General features: G+C 43.1%; 1 protein-coding gene across 1 annotated transcript in view; it reads left to right on the top strand.

Annotated features, from left to right (window-relative positions):
* fat2 (FAT atypical cadherin 2) overlaps positions 1 to 12,498 on the top strand; it is a 93,907-nt gene that overhangs the window by 46,875 nt on the left and 34,534 nt on the right. The window contains exons 12-16 of the mRNA XM_005741232.1: positions 912 to 1,308; positions 5,323 to 5,522; positions 6,578 to 6,731; positions 8,388 to 8,621; positions 11,895 to 12,284. Coding sequence (XP_005741289.1) covers positions 912 to 1,308; positions 5,323 to 5,522; positions 6,578 to 6,731; positions 8,388 to 8,621; positions 11,895 to 12,284 — 1,375 coding nt within the window. The remainder of the gene's footprint in view (positions 1 to 911; positions 1,309 to 5,322; positions 5,523 to 6,577; positions 6,732 to 8,387; positions 8,622 to 11,894; positions 12,285 to 12,498) is intronic.

The raw sequence follows: 12,498 nt of genomic DNA, 5'->3' as shown, positions 1-12,498 counted from the left end.
CGGCTCACTAGAGCCGTTGAAAACAGCGGAATCCCAGCACATCGTTTTCAAACCCCCACGGTCTTTCGCTACTCAGGTTAACCATGATATACAGGTCACTTAGATAACTTAAAAATGTTATTGTTTGGGTATTTTCTGTGTTTTATTTGTTTCTGAGTAAATCGGTTTGGCTGAGATTAAAGTTATAGTTTTCACACAGCTGAATAAACATCAAACAGAAAACGGATTAAACAGAAGTGTGAGATGGTTGAGAATTTACGCCAGTGTCCTGTTATATTTTAGATAGCAAGGAGCAGACAGCTGAGTTTATTAAACTACACCGAGACAGATCGTGACACAAATCTGAAGGCTACACCGTACAATTTCACAGCTGCTCACTTCTGGGCTACCCGGCCTTCGGAGGACCCAGCCCACATAGACTGCATCCTCCTGAGGCTGGGTCCTCAGGAGAATGCAGCCTATGAATTTGGACACGACTAAAGAGGCCATGCCCCTAATAATATATATAATAATAATAATTTTCTCCCCATGTTTTGGTGGGAGAAATTGAGCATCACACTGTAAACGTGTTTATTCCAACATGGGAGTCTGTGGGACTGACTCTCTGCTGGATCATCTGCTGGATGCCAGAAAAACTGCAGGTTTTGGCACTTCGGGTGTCAGTTTTTTTCAGTTATATCAAAGAAGCTGATTTCGAGTTTACAGAAGCTGTGATGACAGGTAAACTCAGTGCATACCTCTGAAAATGCTGAATTATGGATGTTTCCCTGGTTTTCTGTTTATTTAAGCATTAGCTTAGCTTAGTGAAATCCTGCAGCAGTGTATGAGCTAAAGAAACACCTGGATTCTGCAACAGCATCCCATGTTCAGATACAGTCTCAGCACAACTCTCTGCACGTATCCACCTTTAGGTAACGGCCAACGACCCGGACACAGACACCAACGGTGTGGTGACCTACACCTTGGAGCCGCTGCCCGATGACACTGCGTTGGACATTACTGAGGTGTTCTCCATCGACGGGGAGAGCGGCTGGATCACCACACTGCGAGAGACCGACTGCGAGGCAACCAGGGTGTACAGGTTCAACGTCGTCGCCACTGACCACGGCGGCAACGCAAAACTGTCATCCAGCGTCCTGGTGGAGGTGATGGTGACAGACGAGAACGACAACCCGCCAAAGTTCACAGAGGAAGTGTACCGCGGCTCGGTGGTGGAGAACAGCACTCCCTACGAACCCATTGTCTACATGACGACCACGGACGCTGATGTGTCGTTGGAGAACCGCCTCATCACGTGTTACATCACAGGTGTGTTCATGGGTGTGTGTGTTCGTAAATTTGAGCCTGTTTGTTTTGCTCTTGCGTGTCTGGGCATTACGTTTGTGTGCGTGTGTCAGCAGTGTTGTTTTTTCCGTGTTTGCGTGTTTATCAGCGTCCCGTCGAAAGAGTGGCCGCTCAGTTACGAAGATGTTAATGAGGTGAAATGAGTTACGTGTTAATCACCCCCAGCAGAGAGTCAATATTATTGAGCCTCAGATTAATCGCACTGCACTGCCAGCTAACGAGGGGAGAATACCAACAGGTTGCCCTGCAGCTAACAACAAAACAAAGCCTCGAATTAATGCAAATCCTGTTTTCCCCCAGACAGTTAAACCGTTCTAAAGGAGCTCTCTGTCACACTGCGGTTTTCCTAACAGACGAGTATTTGCTTTGGAATAATTTATAATAGAAGGTTTGTCTGATGCTGACATTTGCTCTGCTCTAAGAAGCGAAAACAGAAACAAAGCCTGCCCACCTCTGCTGTGATTGATGAGAGGATTTTACTCCCATCACCACAAGACGATTTTCTATTCTGTTTGTTTTTTCCTCCTATATTTAATTCCTTTAACTTTGCAATTGCACAAACATTCACATTGTTGTTCTGGGGGCTGTTTGAGACGCTTCACGCTGTAAAAATGCTAATCTGGCTCCCAGTGAAGGCAGCAAAAGACATAAAGAACGTCCTGTGTAATGAGGACATGACTTCAGCGTCCTCAGCAGCAGTGCAAACTCTCAGCTTTAGTTCAAGCAGGTTAACTAAATGCTAACTGTTCAAGAGTGACAGAGTTCCTCCCTCTTTATTGTAAAATCATTTTAAATGTTAGGAGTTTTTTCCCCCTGCAGTCTCTCTCATGAACACCTCGAAGAATACCCCATTCCTCTGTGTTGAGATGCTCTCAGGTTGCTTTTGCAGTTTACTTTGGGTAATTATCATCTGTTCTGCTGTGAAGCTGTGCAGAAGTCTGTACACGTCACACTTCATCCTGCTGTTTCTATTAGCAGTGAGATCATCATAAATCACCAGAGAGCCAGCTCCACTGCAGCCATACAGGCCCAGGCCATAACACCGCCTCCGCCATGTTAGACAGAGGATTTGGATGCATGCACTTATCTCTCCATCATTCTGCTTCATCTTCATCCTGTTTTCATCTGTCCAAAGAGTTTTACCAGTACTAAATAATAAAAATAAAAAATATATAATGAAAAGAAGAACGATATAGAGCAAACCTTTCTTCACTTCTGTTTCTTTAAAAAAAGTGACAAAAATATGAGGTAGTGCTGAATTCCTGCCAAAATAGTGCACAGATTATTTTCCAAATACAGAAACAAAAACATCAGAAGATTAATTTAAACTCTTTATTAGTCAGCTGTGTGGAGACCAGTGTTGGGTAAGTTACTTTAAATTAGTAACTTAGTTACATTACTAGTTACTTCTATCAAAAGTAACTCAGTTACTTCAAGTTACTCATTACTTTCAAAGTAACTAGTTATTAGGAAAAAATAACTTTGGTTTTACTCAGAATTCTCTTGTTAATGTGTTGCTTCCGTAACTGGATACCAAGCAAGATTGCCAGTCTTCTAGCTTGCTTACTTGCCACAAGTGCACTGTGCCACCTACCAATAGAAAGGAAAAAATAATGTGCATATTTCCACAAGAGAAATCCCACGCCTGGACCGTCGTTGTCCGCCGCCATGATTCTAGCACAGCGTCATGTGCACTTTTTACATCCAACACAAAAACTGCAGTCGTGGTGCTTTCGATTGTACTCAGAACTCGGGAATTCTGCCTTCTGAATAGGAAGATGTAGGTAACACCAGACTGCATACAGGGCTGGACTGTGACAAAACATTGGCCCGGGCATTTTGACTGACCGGCCCACCATTATAGGAAAAATCATAAAGCCTTTGAATGAAAATAAACACTGTTGTGAGAGTGATGTACACTGTTTTGATGGTATATATATGCATCAATCTATCAATCGTTTGTTGTAAGATTCAGATAATTATTTTTTAAAAGCTAGACATTTTAAATGAGAATAAGAAAGAAAAGTATTTCCTTGTGCCCCCCTCTCCCTGTTAATGCCCTACATGCCCCCCTGGCAAAACTTTGCTAGACCCGCCCCTGCACAGTTACCAGCTGTCAGCTACGTAAAAAAGGATCCTGGGGTTATTTGTCTCTCAGAAACAGTTCATAACTTCCCTTCAACTCATTCATGTCACCTAAAAGGTAAACCTGTTTCTCCATCACCTGTTCAGCTCTGATGATCCAGTAAGGACATCTCCTGGTTTCATCTTCATGTTTCCCTCTCACCACATATCCAAACCACATCATGACCAGCAGCTTTTTTACAGCTGTGGCTCCAGCAAACATCAGCTGATACTAGAAAGTAATATTAAATAAATTCTGACAACGGCTGATCAAACGTGCTGCTGTTGTTTAGCGCGACATCCGCTGGTTTCCTCTTTCTGGCGCAGAGTGGGAGATAAACAAACAAGAGAGAAAAGCCGATCAGCTGATCACTGATCAGTTTCATGATTGAAGTAGAAACAGGAGAGGGAGGGGAGAGAATGAGAGAAGAAGAGGCAGCTGTGCAGCAAAGACACAGAATAACTCCAGCTTTGTGCCTTTTTCATTGTAGCTGAAGTCCGGGACAAACTGTTCCTTTTCAGCTCAATAAGAAACGCGTGATATTTTCTCTGAATACCAGATGATTCCGTTTTTTACGGGATGGTTGGCAATTAGAAACTCCGTCACGCTAGCTAGTACCCAGTACGAAAAAGTCAGCATAACGAAAATAATCTCCACCTAAACTTGGTTTATGTCTGACCCAGATAGACTGCAGACTCCTCTTGCCTCCCCTTTCCTTCATCCACCTGCTGGCTTCCTCCACTTGCTAATGTTACTGAATCTGTGGAAGCTCCATGATAGCCACCACATGAAGTAACGAATAACGACCCTATCTAAATCCCAGTAACGATTAACGCGTTCCTGATTTTGGCATAATAACTAGTTACCGTGCTCGTTACCACAATAATAACGTAGTTACTGTAACGCGTTACTTAGTAACGCGTTACTTAATAACGCGTTAGTCCCAACACTGGTGGAGACAGAGCAAGGCGGTTGTTTCTCAAATCCATAACATGAAGTCTAACACTTTTATCTTCAGACTGAAACGCTGACCCATAAACATCAGGAAAAAGTTTTCAGAGCAGAGTGTGTCTGTGTTTTTAGGTTCTGTATGTAAAAGTGTTGCTACTCTCACATTATCATGTATTTAATATTTTGGGGGATTGCTCTGAGTATTTGATGCCTGAGTGGAGGGGATTTTTTTTTTTTTTGACTGAGTTATAGATACTTAATATTAATGCAGAACATTTAAAAACAACAAGCTGACCCGAGGTGCCTTCAAGTCACAGCAGAGGGTATAAAAATAAACAGGACTCAGATAAAATATATTAAAAAGTTAAACTTAAATGAGAACAACAGATTAAAAATGCAGCAGGACGTATTAGACTGAAGTAAGAGTGAAGACTGAGGTCAAACAGCATAAAAACACGATTAAAATAAAAAGACTGGAAAAGAAATAAAAGGAATCAAATCAGAAATTAAATAAATATTCAAACTTCAGCTGCAGGGAGTCAGGAAAGAATTAAAAGTTGATTTTCCTTCACACCAAATTGTAAACAGGGATACACAGGAGGGTCTGACTGATCTGATAAGGTTCAAAATGGGACAGGTTAATCAAAATTCATCCATGCATACCATGTCGACCGCTTCCAGAGTGAACCGATGAACATTTATCCCATATTTTGAGTCACAAAAGAAAAGATCAGAAGAGAAAAGCTGAATTCACGCTCATTAACGTGATCACACGTCTGATGCTTCAGCAGAATGAAGGAGAAAGCAAGCTTTTCTGGTAGAAGCCTAAAGCAACAGTGCTGACGGCTTTCTACCTGTTGCTGGCCTCTCTGCTTTCACTCATGTCCTTCTTGCTCCTGCAGCCGGAGACCCGTTGGGCCAGTTCGCCATCGTGCAAGTGGACGAGGGCCAGTGGGGTTTGATTGTGAAGGAGAGTCTGGACCGAGAGGCCAGAGACAGATACGCCTTGAGAGTCACGGCCACCGATGGCAAGTTTGAGGCTCCCATCAGCGTGGACGTCCATGTGCTGGACATCAATGACAACAGCCCGCTGTGTGAGCAGGTGAGTACAGGTTACTTCAGCTCTGCAGTTAGATGCATGGAAGCCACTCAGAGTGAAAATGGTAAGGGGAAGTGGACGCTGGGCTGTTTTTGAACCTTTATTTTTTAAAGCGTTTGTTTTTCCTTTAAAGGTGCTTCTGGGAATATCTCCACATTAAGAGTAAAGACAAAAGCTGCTGCTTCCTGTACAGGCTGTAAAGCCCCCGAGGCTAATTTATGAAACTGAGCTATTAAAAAAAAGATTAGTCTTGACTTCATGTAACATTTAATATTAAAGACGGTTTCAGTATAAAGCCAGTATTTCTCCCTGTCTGTTTCCTCACAGTCATTACTAGAGTTTAATGGAGACAGATGCATGAAATGTTCACCATCATAGATCACTTATCATCCAGCAGCCAGGAGAAATATTTCTATCACAATAACATATTGTTTAACTGAAACCAGGTAAATAACATTTGCATGAATAATCTTTACTTAACAGTTAATAAAGTCCTTTTAAGTCTTTATAAGCCAGTTATAAAACTGGCTTTGACACAAAGTCTTCTTAAAACAAGACTTTATGGAGTATTGCATCATAAGCAGTTAATAAGTAAAAAATAATTTATTTATTACACTTGGAAGGTTTGTGGTAGGTTTGTAACATGTATATTAAACAGTTAATTGTGACATAAATCCATCCATCCACCCCCTCCATGTATACATCCATCCATCCATCCATGTATACATCCATCCACCCATCCATCCATCCATGCATCCACCCATCCACTCACCCATCCATTATGCATACATCCATTCATCCACTTATCCATGTATACATCCATCCATCCATCGATACATCCGTCAGTCCGTCTGTCCCTCCCTTCCTCCTTGTGCCATACGTTATGGTGTCAAAGTTCAGATGTAAGTAACAACTTACTTAACGTGACCTTTTTTTCAGCTGTGTAGGTGTGTTTCTGCTGCTTCCTGTTTTTTCTCTTTAATCCAACGCTGAGTAGCTTAACTGAAACCCACCCAGTAAATGCTGGCCTGATTATTGTTATTATCCTCCTGCTGCAGCTCGTGTACAAAGAGGTGGTGATGGAAAACTCGCCCTCCAGCGTGTTTGTGCTCAAGGTTTCAGCTTCCGATCCAGACGTGGGCACTAATGGCCAGATTTCCTACACACTCCACGGGCCAGATGCCGACAAGTTCCACCTGGAACACAGGACAGGTATGATGGTGTCTGTTTGACGTCAGTGCACTGCATCCCTGTCAGCGCGAGTTTGAGGGTGCAATAGCATGAACTGACATCCATCACCTGATATCTTCACCACCTGCTGAGACATCAGTCAATCTTTTGACCCACTCACAGGTCAAAAGCTGCTCTTGTCATATTGTGTGTAAAACTAGAGGCTGATTTTATACTTGAATATAGAAAAGTAACACGTGCATGGATTTCCAAAAGTTCAAAGCTGCTTTAGATTGAAAGTTGATTGTATCATGATGTGAAATTTGGGCACTTACAGCCCCAGACTGTACAGACTGTTCAAATCTTGTCCAAACAATCCTCCTCTAAGTGTCCACCTCGTGTGGATACTTAGATCATTTAAAAAATATATATAATGTAATAAAGAAATGAATGTTCTAAGTGGGGCTTTTAAAGTTCAGAAAAGCAAGAACACTACCACAGAAAGTTCTTGGTTGGGCTTGAAGGTAAATCAAAGCTCCTGAACTTCATGGAAGAGTCATTAGAAGAAAAGCTTTCCTCTGGAAGTCTGAACATCAGAAGGATCCCGGTGCCTTCGTGAAACATTTTCAAAAAAAAGTTTTTGTTAGAAAGACGTTTGGAGAACAAAGAGTACAGGATCTATGAAAAGAACTCCTCTCTGTGGGGGTGCATCAGGAAGAAATGGAAAGCCTCCATAAGTGGATGGCTCATAGCAGAGCACAGTGATCCTAAACACACCTTAGCATCCACTGCAGACTAAAAAAACACAACGGGCTCAACCCGAGGCCAAGCTGAAGGCGTAGGATTGAAAACCTAGACTTCAAAAGAGGCGCACCATAACGCCGTAAAGCCCATGAAGATGAGAATGTGCCCAAAAATCCTAAAGCAGGAATTCAAAGACTCTCCGTTCCCTGTAAAGTCTTTACAAGCTGTGATACCTGCAGCAAAATAGAATCCAAAATAATCAAAGAGACATGCTCACACCTTCACGGGAGCCAAACTTCAGCAAGGTGTGCATGAAACACTAAAACACCGACGGGGACAAGCTGGTGATGTGTTTAGGTTCCGCTGGAGTTTAGCATCCTGCCATTCACGCGACAAAACACCAAAAAGTTTTAACATTTGACTGAGTAATATAAGTTTACAATACTCGGGCCTAAAACTGTCACCTGTAAATGAGCAGCACCACAGTCACACGATGTTTGTGTCATGGCGATGAATAACGTGTGCGGCCTCTTTAAGCTGCTCGTTAGCGGAGGCCTGTCCTTCGTGGCTGGGGTATTTCCTGAATATTTTATTGCTTATCAAATGTTCATAAAGAACAGGAAATGCAGACACTTTTGTTTAGTGAGGCAAAGCAGTGTGACTTATCCGACTCCATGCAGACCAGTTGGACTTTGTCTTTTTGGAGGGAGTGACTATCAGTTTTAAGCAGGAAACACCATGCTCACCTGCTCACACCTCAAATATTAAAATAACACCTCACAATATTCACCTCAACACGCTACATCTGACCTGAAGATGACTGCTGCTACTTTAATTATAAGACATACGTCATCATCTGCATGTGCATCACCAACGTGTGGAGATGTGTTGGCCTTGTTTTGGGGATGTTTGTGTTCCGCGGTTTGATGGTTGTGTGTCGTACACCTGTCCCAGGTGAGCTCTTCACGCTGGCCGTGCTGGACCGTGAGAGGAACGTGGAGTTCAACCTGGTGGCGAAGGCGACGGATGGCGGGGGTCGATCCTGTCAGGCCGACATCCTGCTGATGGTCCAGGACATGAACGACAACCCGCCCCGCTTCTCGTCCAGCCACTATGAGGTCACCGTGTTCGACAACACCACTGTCCGCACGCCGGTCGCTGTGGTGTATGCCAAGGACCCTGACACAGGTGAGCTGCTGCTGCTGAGTTTGACGTGTCGCTGTGGGTGCAGCGAAGGTGGAGTAACTAGACAAAGTGAACACGGAGTTGTTTATGTCAGGTCCGAACATGTTGGGACAAACCCTTCATTCTGGTATCAGGTTAAAGCCTGATGCTCAGGCGTGCCTGTGTGTGTGTGTGTGTGTGTGTGTGTGTGTGTGTGTGTGTGTGTGTGTGTGTGTGTGGTTTGACTGATCCCAAACATAATAAAGGCAAAGCCGTCCATGAAACACCCACCTGAAGTTCACCTTTGCTGTGTTGTTCCAGCTGTGATGGGAATTATCTGCATCACGTAGCTTTTAACCTTTGACCCCTGCAGCATGAGCACCTCACTCATTTTACATTTTTAGCTTCAGTTATAGCTGACTCTTTCTAAAAACATTGCGCTCTAAAACAAAGAATCCTAATTAATCTGTTTTCATTAGAGTCTGCATTTCAAACCTGAACTTTCACCCTTTAGATTTTTACTGCCACATTTCTGCTTTTAAACATGACATCAGAGCTGCCGCGCTTCCTGCAGTCGGTCGCGTGTCTGCGTGTCCTCATTAATGTGTGAAAATATGTGGGTGTGCCTTAATGACAAAGCAAAACCAAAGGCCACTACAAAAGCAGCTAAAAATAATGTCAGCCATAAAAGCCGTTTAACTTGGCTTTGGTGTCACATTTGGACGTCTGTTATTATTTCATGCAGTGTGGGTAGTCCTGAATTACTGTAAACACTGCCTTTTTTATGTACAGGTGTTGCTTTACCTTTTTAAAATGACAATTAAATCTAGAGAAAACTTTAATAAGACACTTTAATGATAAAAAGTAGTTTTATATGCAGTTTTTGTAGTTATTTTAAGGACAGCCAACGTCTGTGTGAGAGCTCTGATCAGTGTCTGTGGGGTGGGGGGTTTCGGGGGATGGAGGGCAAACACGCCTCTGCTTTGATGTGTAATTTGTGAGTGTAGCGGGAAAAGGTTGGACATGAAACGAAAGACGCTTATTTTTCAGAACCAGCTGCAGGCTGATGGCTCGGTGACGTCATCAGAGTTTCTTAAACATTTAAAGTGTGAACGCATATTCATGCATCACTTAAAACTTTAATGGCATTTCTGCATTGACGCTGCTGTTTACGAGTCGCACGCAAAAGTTTGTCACAAAAGTTTCACTGCTTTTTATTTCCAACACGTAAATATAAAAGAAATACAAAATAACATAGTAACATTAGTAATATCTCTGTGTGAACAGTTACACACGTATGAATACAGAAACACTTTTTGCATCTTTAGATTCATCGCAGCCTTAAACTGTAGGCCCACTGGTGTCCATCTCACACAATATTCAGAATACTTTCTGGCAACAAATGAATGAACTTCAGACATCAGCTGTGCTTTTTTCAGCTCTACAAAATCCAAGAGTTACAGAGTTTATCTTGAACACGAGTAACGACTCTTTCTTTGTTAAACCTTCTATTTGTATTTTTTTTTTACCAAATACCACAAATTTGGTCTTCTTCATGAGGATTTACTTTTGTCAAACCGTTTTTAAATATTATTCATTTCAAAAATCTGTTAATGCTACACTTGTAGGCGCTTGCTCTAAATCCCGATAAGAAGAGTAAGAAGCAGCCAGTGTTTCACATTGGTTGGTATTATTTGTGCAGAGGTGGAGCTGCGTGTTCACTTCTGTCTTTGTGGTTTCCTTTGTGCTGCTCCTCCTTCCTGTGATTCATGTAAAGCCCGGGGTTTTGTAATCAGCACACGTATCGCTGATGTACCCCAGCCCTCTCTTACTGAGGCGAGCGGCCACACTTTGCTGCAGATTGCCAGTGCAGTCGTAAACACCTTATTAATTAGTTTGAGTGCTGCATGGGTGAAGTCACATTAAAGGAAAGAGCTCGATTTGTGCAGGTGTGTGTGGTTTTCGATGTGTCATTCAAATGGTGGATCACAGTGGGACTGCACACACACATTAGTTTGTACAAAGGTGGACAGATTCAGACAGGTAGGACACACACAGCCCCAACAGGCTGGCCACGCCTTCAGATGTGCAGCGGCATGTCCTCTTTCTCAGTGCTGACAACTTTCTCACAGATGCCAGTGACTCACACTCATGTTTCATTTTTTAATGCTTTATTTGCCAGATAAATGGATAAAACCACTTCAGCACGCAGAGAAAAAACTGCAGGCATCAAAACAGAGATGTGGAGTCACATGTGATGGTGAAACTGTGCAGCAGAGCTCGAGCAGCAGACAGAAAATAACCGTAGTTGAAGTGCTAATCCTCTGAAAAACCAACACAAAGTGTTTGACCTTTACCCGTAGTGACATCTTTAGGCTGCTTAGTCTGTTCAGCAGGAGATCAGACAACGAATAAAAAGAGTGAGAAAAATAGAGGCGTTATTTCACGAGCTCTGCGGGAATCTGAATGTTCTTCTTATTGCTCTGGAGTTAGTGGTTAACGAGCCTCCTCATGGGGAGGGTCATTTTTATCATCAGTGGTTTTCATTAGAAACACACATGCTGGGCTTTTCACCCACACACTCCCACTGTAAATGTGTAACTGTGCAGAAACAGTGGGATCTCCTGGATGCTTCGTGTTTTTTCATGTTTACAGCCCGGAGAGTTCAAAGCGTGCGCTGATTATTCTTTCTTTTGATTCTTTTAATTGGCGCTATGTGGAAATCCAGATGTGGCTTAGATAACAGTTTCTTGACTAATTCATATTTTTCTGTTTGGATAAAAGGATCAGTCACACCCAACAAACCAAAGTAATAACCTGACTCTGGATGGCCTCCAGTTACACTCTCGAAACAATTTTGGATAACTCAAAACAAACATGTTGGACTTTCATCTCTGCAAAATCAAAGTCCCGTCATCCGGGGTTTCACAAAGTTCCTGAAACACCTTCAGTGGATCCAAAACACCTGAACTCAAGGGGAGAACAGCTTCTGTTCATTGGCTCAGGGCCTCATTTACTGTCAGCCAATCACAGCTGGGATCGGCTGACAGTAAAATGGAGACGTATTTGTTTCTTGATGACCTGAGTATATTTATTTATATAGTTACATTTATTTATATTAACATATTGATTAAAGCCGTCTGCTTATACAGTCTGTCTCTAGAAGAGATTTCACTGCTTTAGTCTTTATGATTCTAACCTGAGCAGGATAAGGTCGCTATTAAAAGTGATGACCTGATGCAGAGAAGCAGGTGAGACATCCTCACACACCTTACCTGTCCGTGTTCCTGTGCTCAGGTATAAACTCCGAGGTGAAGTACTCCCTCCTGTCCGGCGATGACGGCTACTTCTCTCTGGACGAGTTTTCGGGGATCCTACGGCTGGAACGACCTCTGAACCCTGAAACTCCGACCACATTCGAGCTAAAGGTGAAGGCCACCGACCGCGGCCTGCCTCGTCACCTCCACTCTGTTGCCACGGTGACAGTGGATGTGGTCTCTCTGGACGACTACCAGCCCGTCTTCATGAGCTCCGAGTACACCGCCCAGCTCCCAGAGTCCTCGGCGGTCGGGTCGGAGGTGCTGAGCGTGTCTGCGCTCACCAGAGACAGCAGCTCCCCGGATCCCATCGTGTACCGTATCATCTCTGGGAACGAGGACGGCCGCTTCCAGCTGGACTCACGAACAGGTCAGAACAGCTGATTACACGAAACACTCGGCGTTTCATTATTGCGCTTAGGCAATAGTGAATAGTGGAATTGTAAAGCGCTTTGAGGGTATCGAAAAGCGCTATATAAATGCAATCCATTATTATTATTATTATTAAAAGAAAACAGCAGCAGAAATAATGAGTGAGGGTTAGTCAGCTGAAAACAGACAAGCCAAAACAAAGAGCTGAAAGA

Source organism: Pundamilia nyererei, unplaced genomic scaffold (genome assembly GCF_000239375.1).
Source record: "Pundamilia nyererei isolate P.nyererei 1_Seehausen unplaced genomic scaffold, PunNye1.0 scaffold00108, whole genome shotgun sequence".
NCBI classification, from domain to species: domain Eukaryota; kingdom Metazoa; phylum Chordata; class Actinopteri; order Cichliformes; family Cichlidae; genus Pundamilia; species Pundamilia nyererei.
Note: the sequence above shows the minus strand (reverse complement) of the source record. Positions and strands in the feature narration are given on the sequence as shown.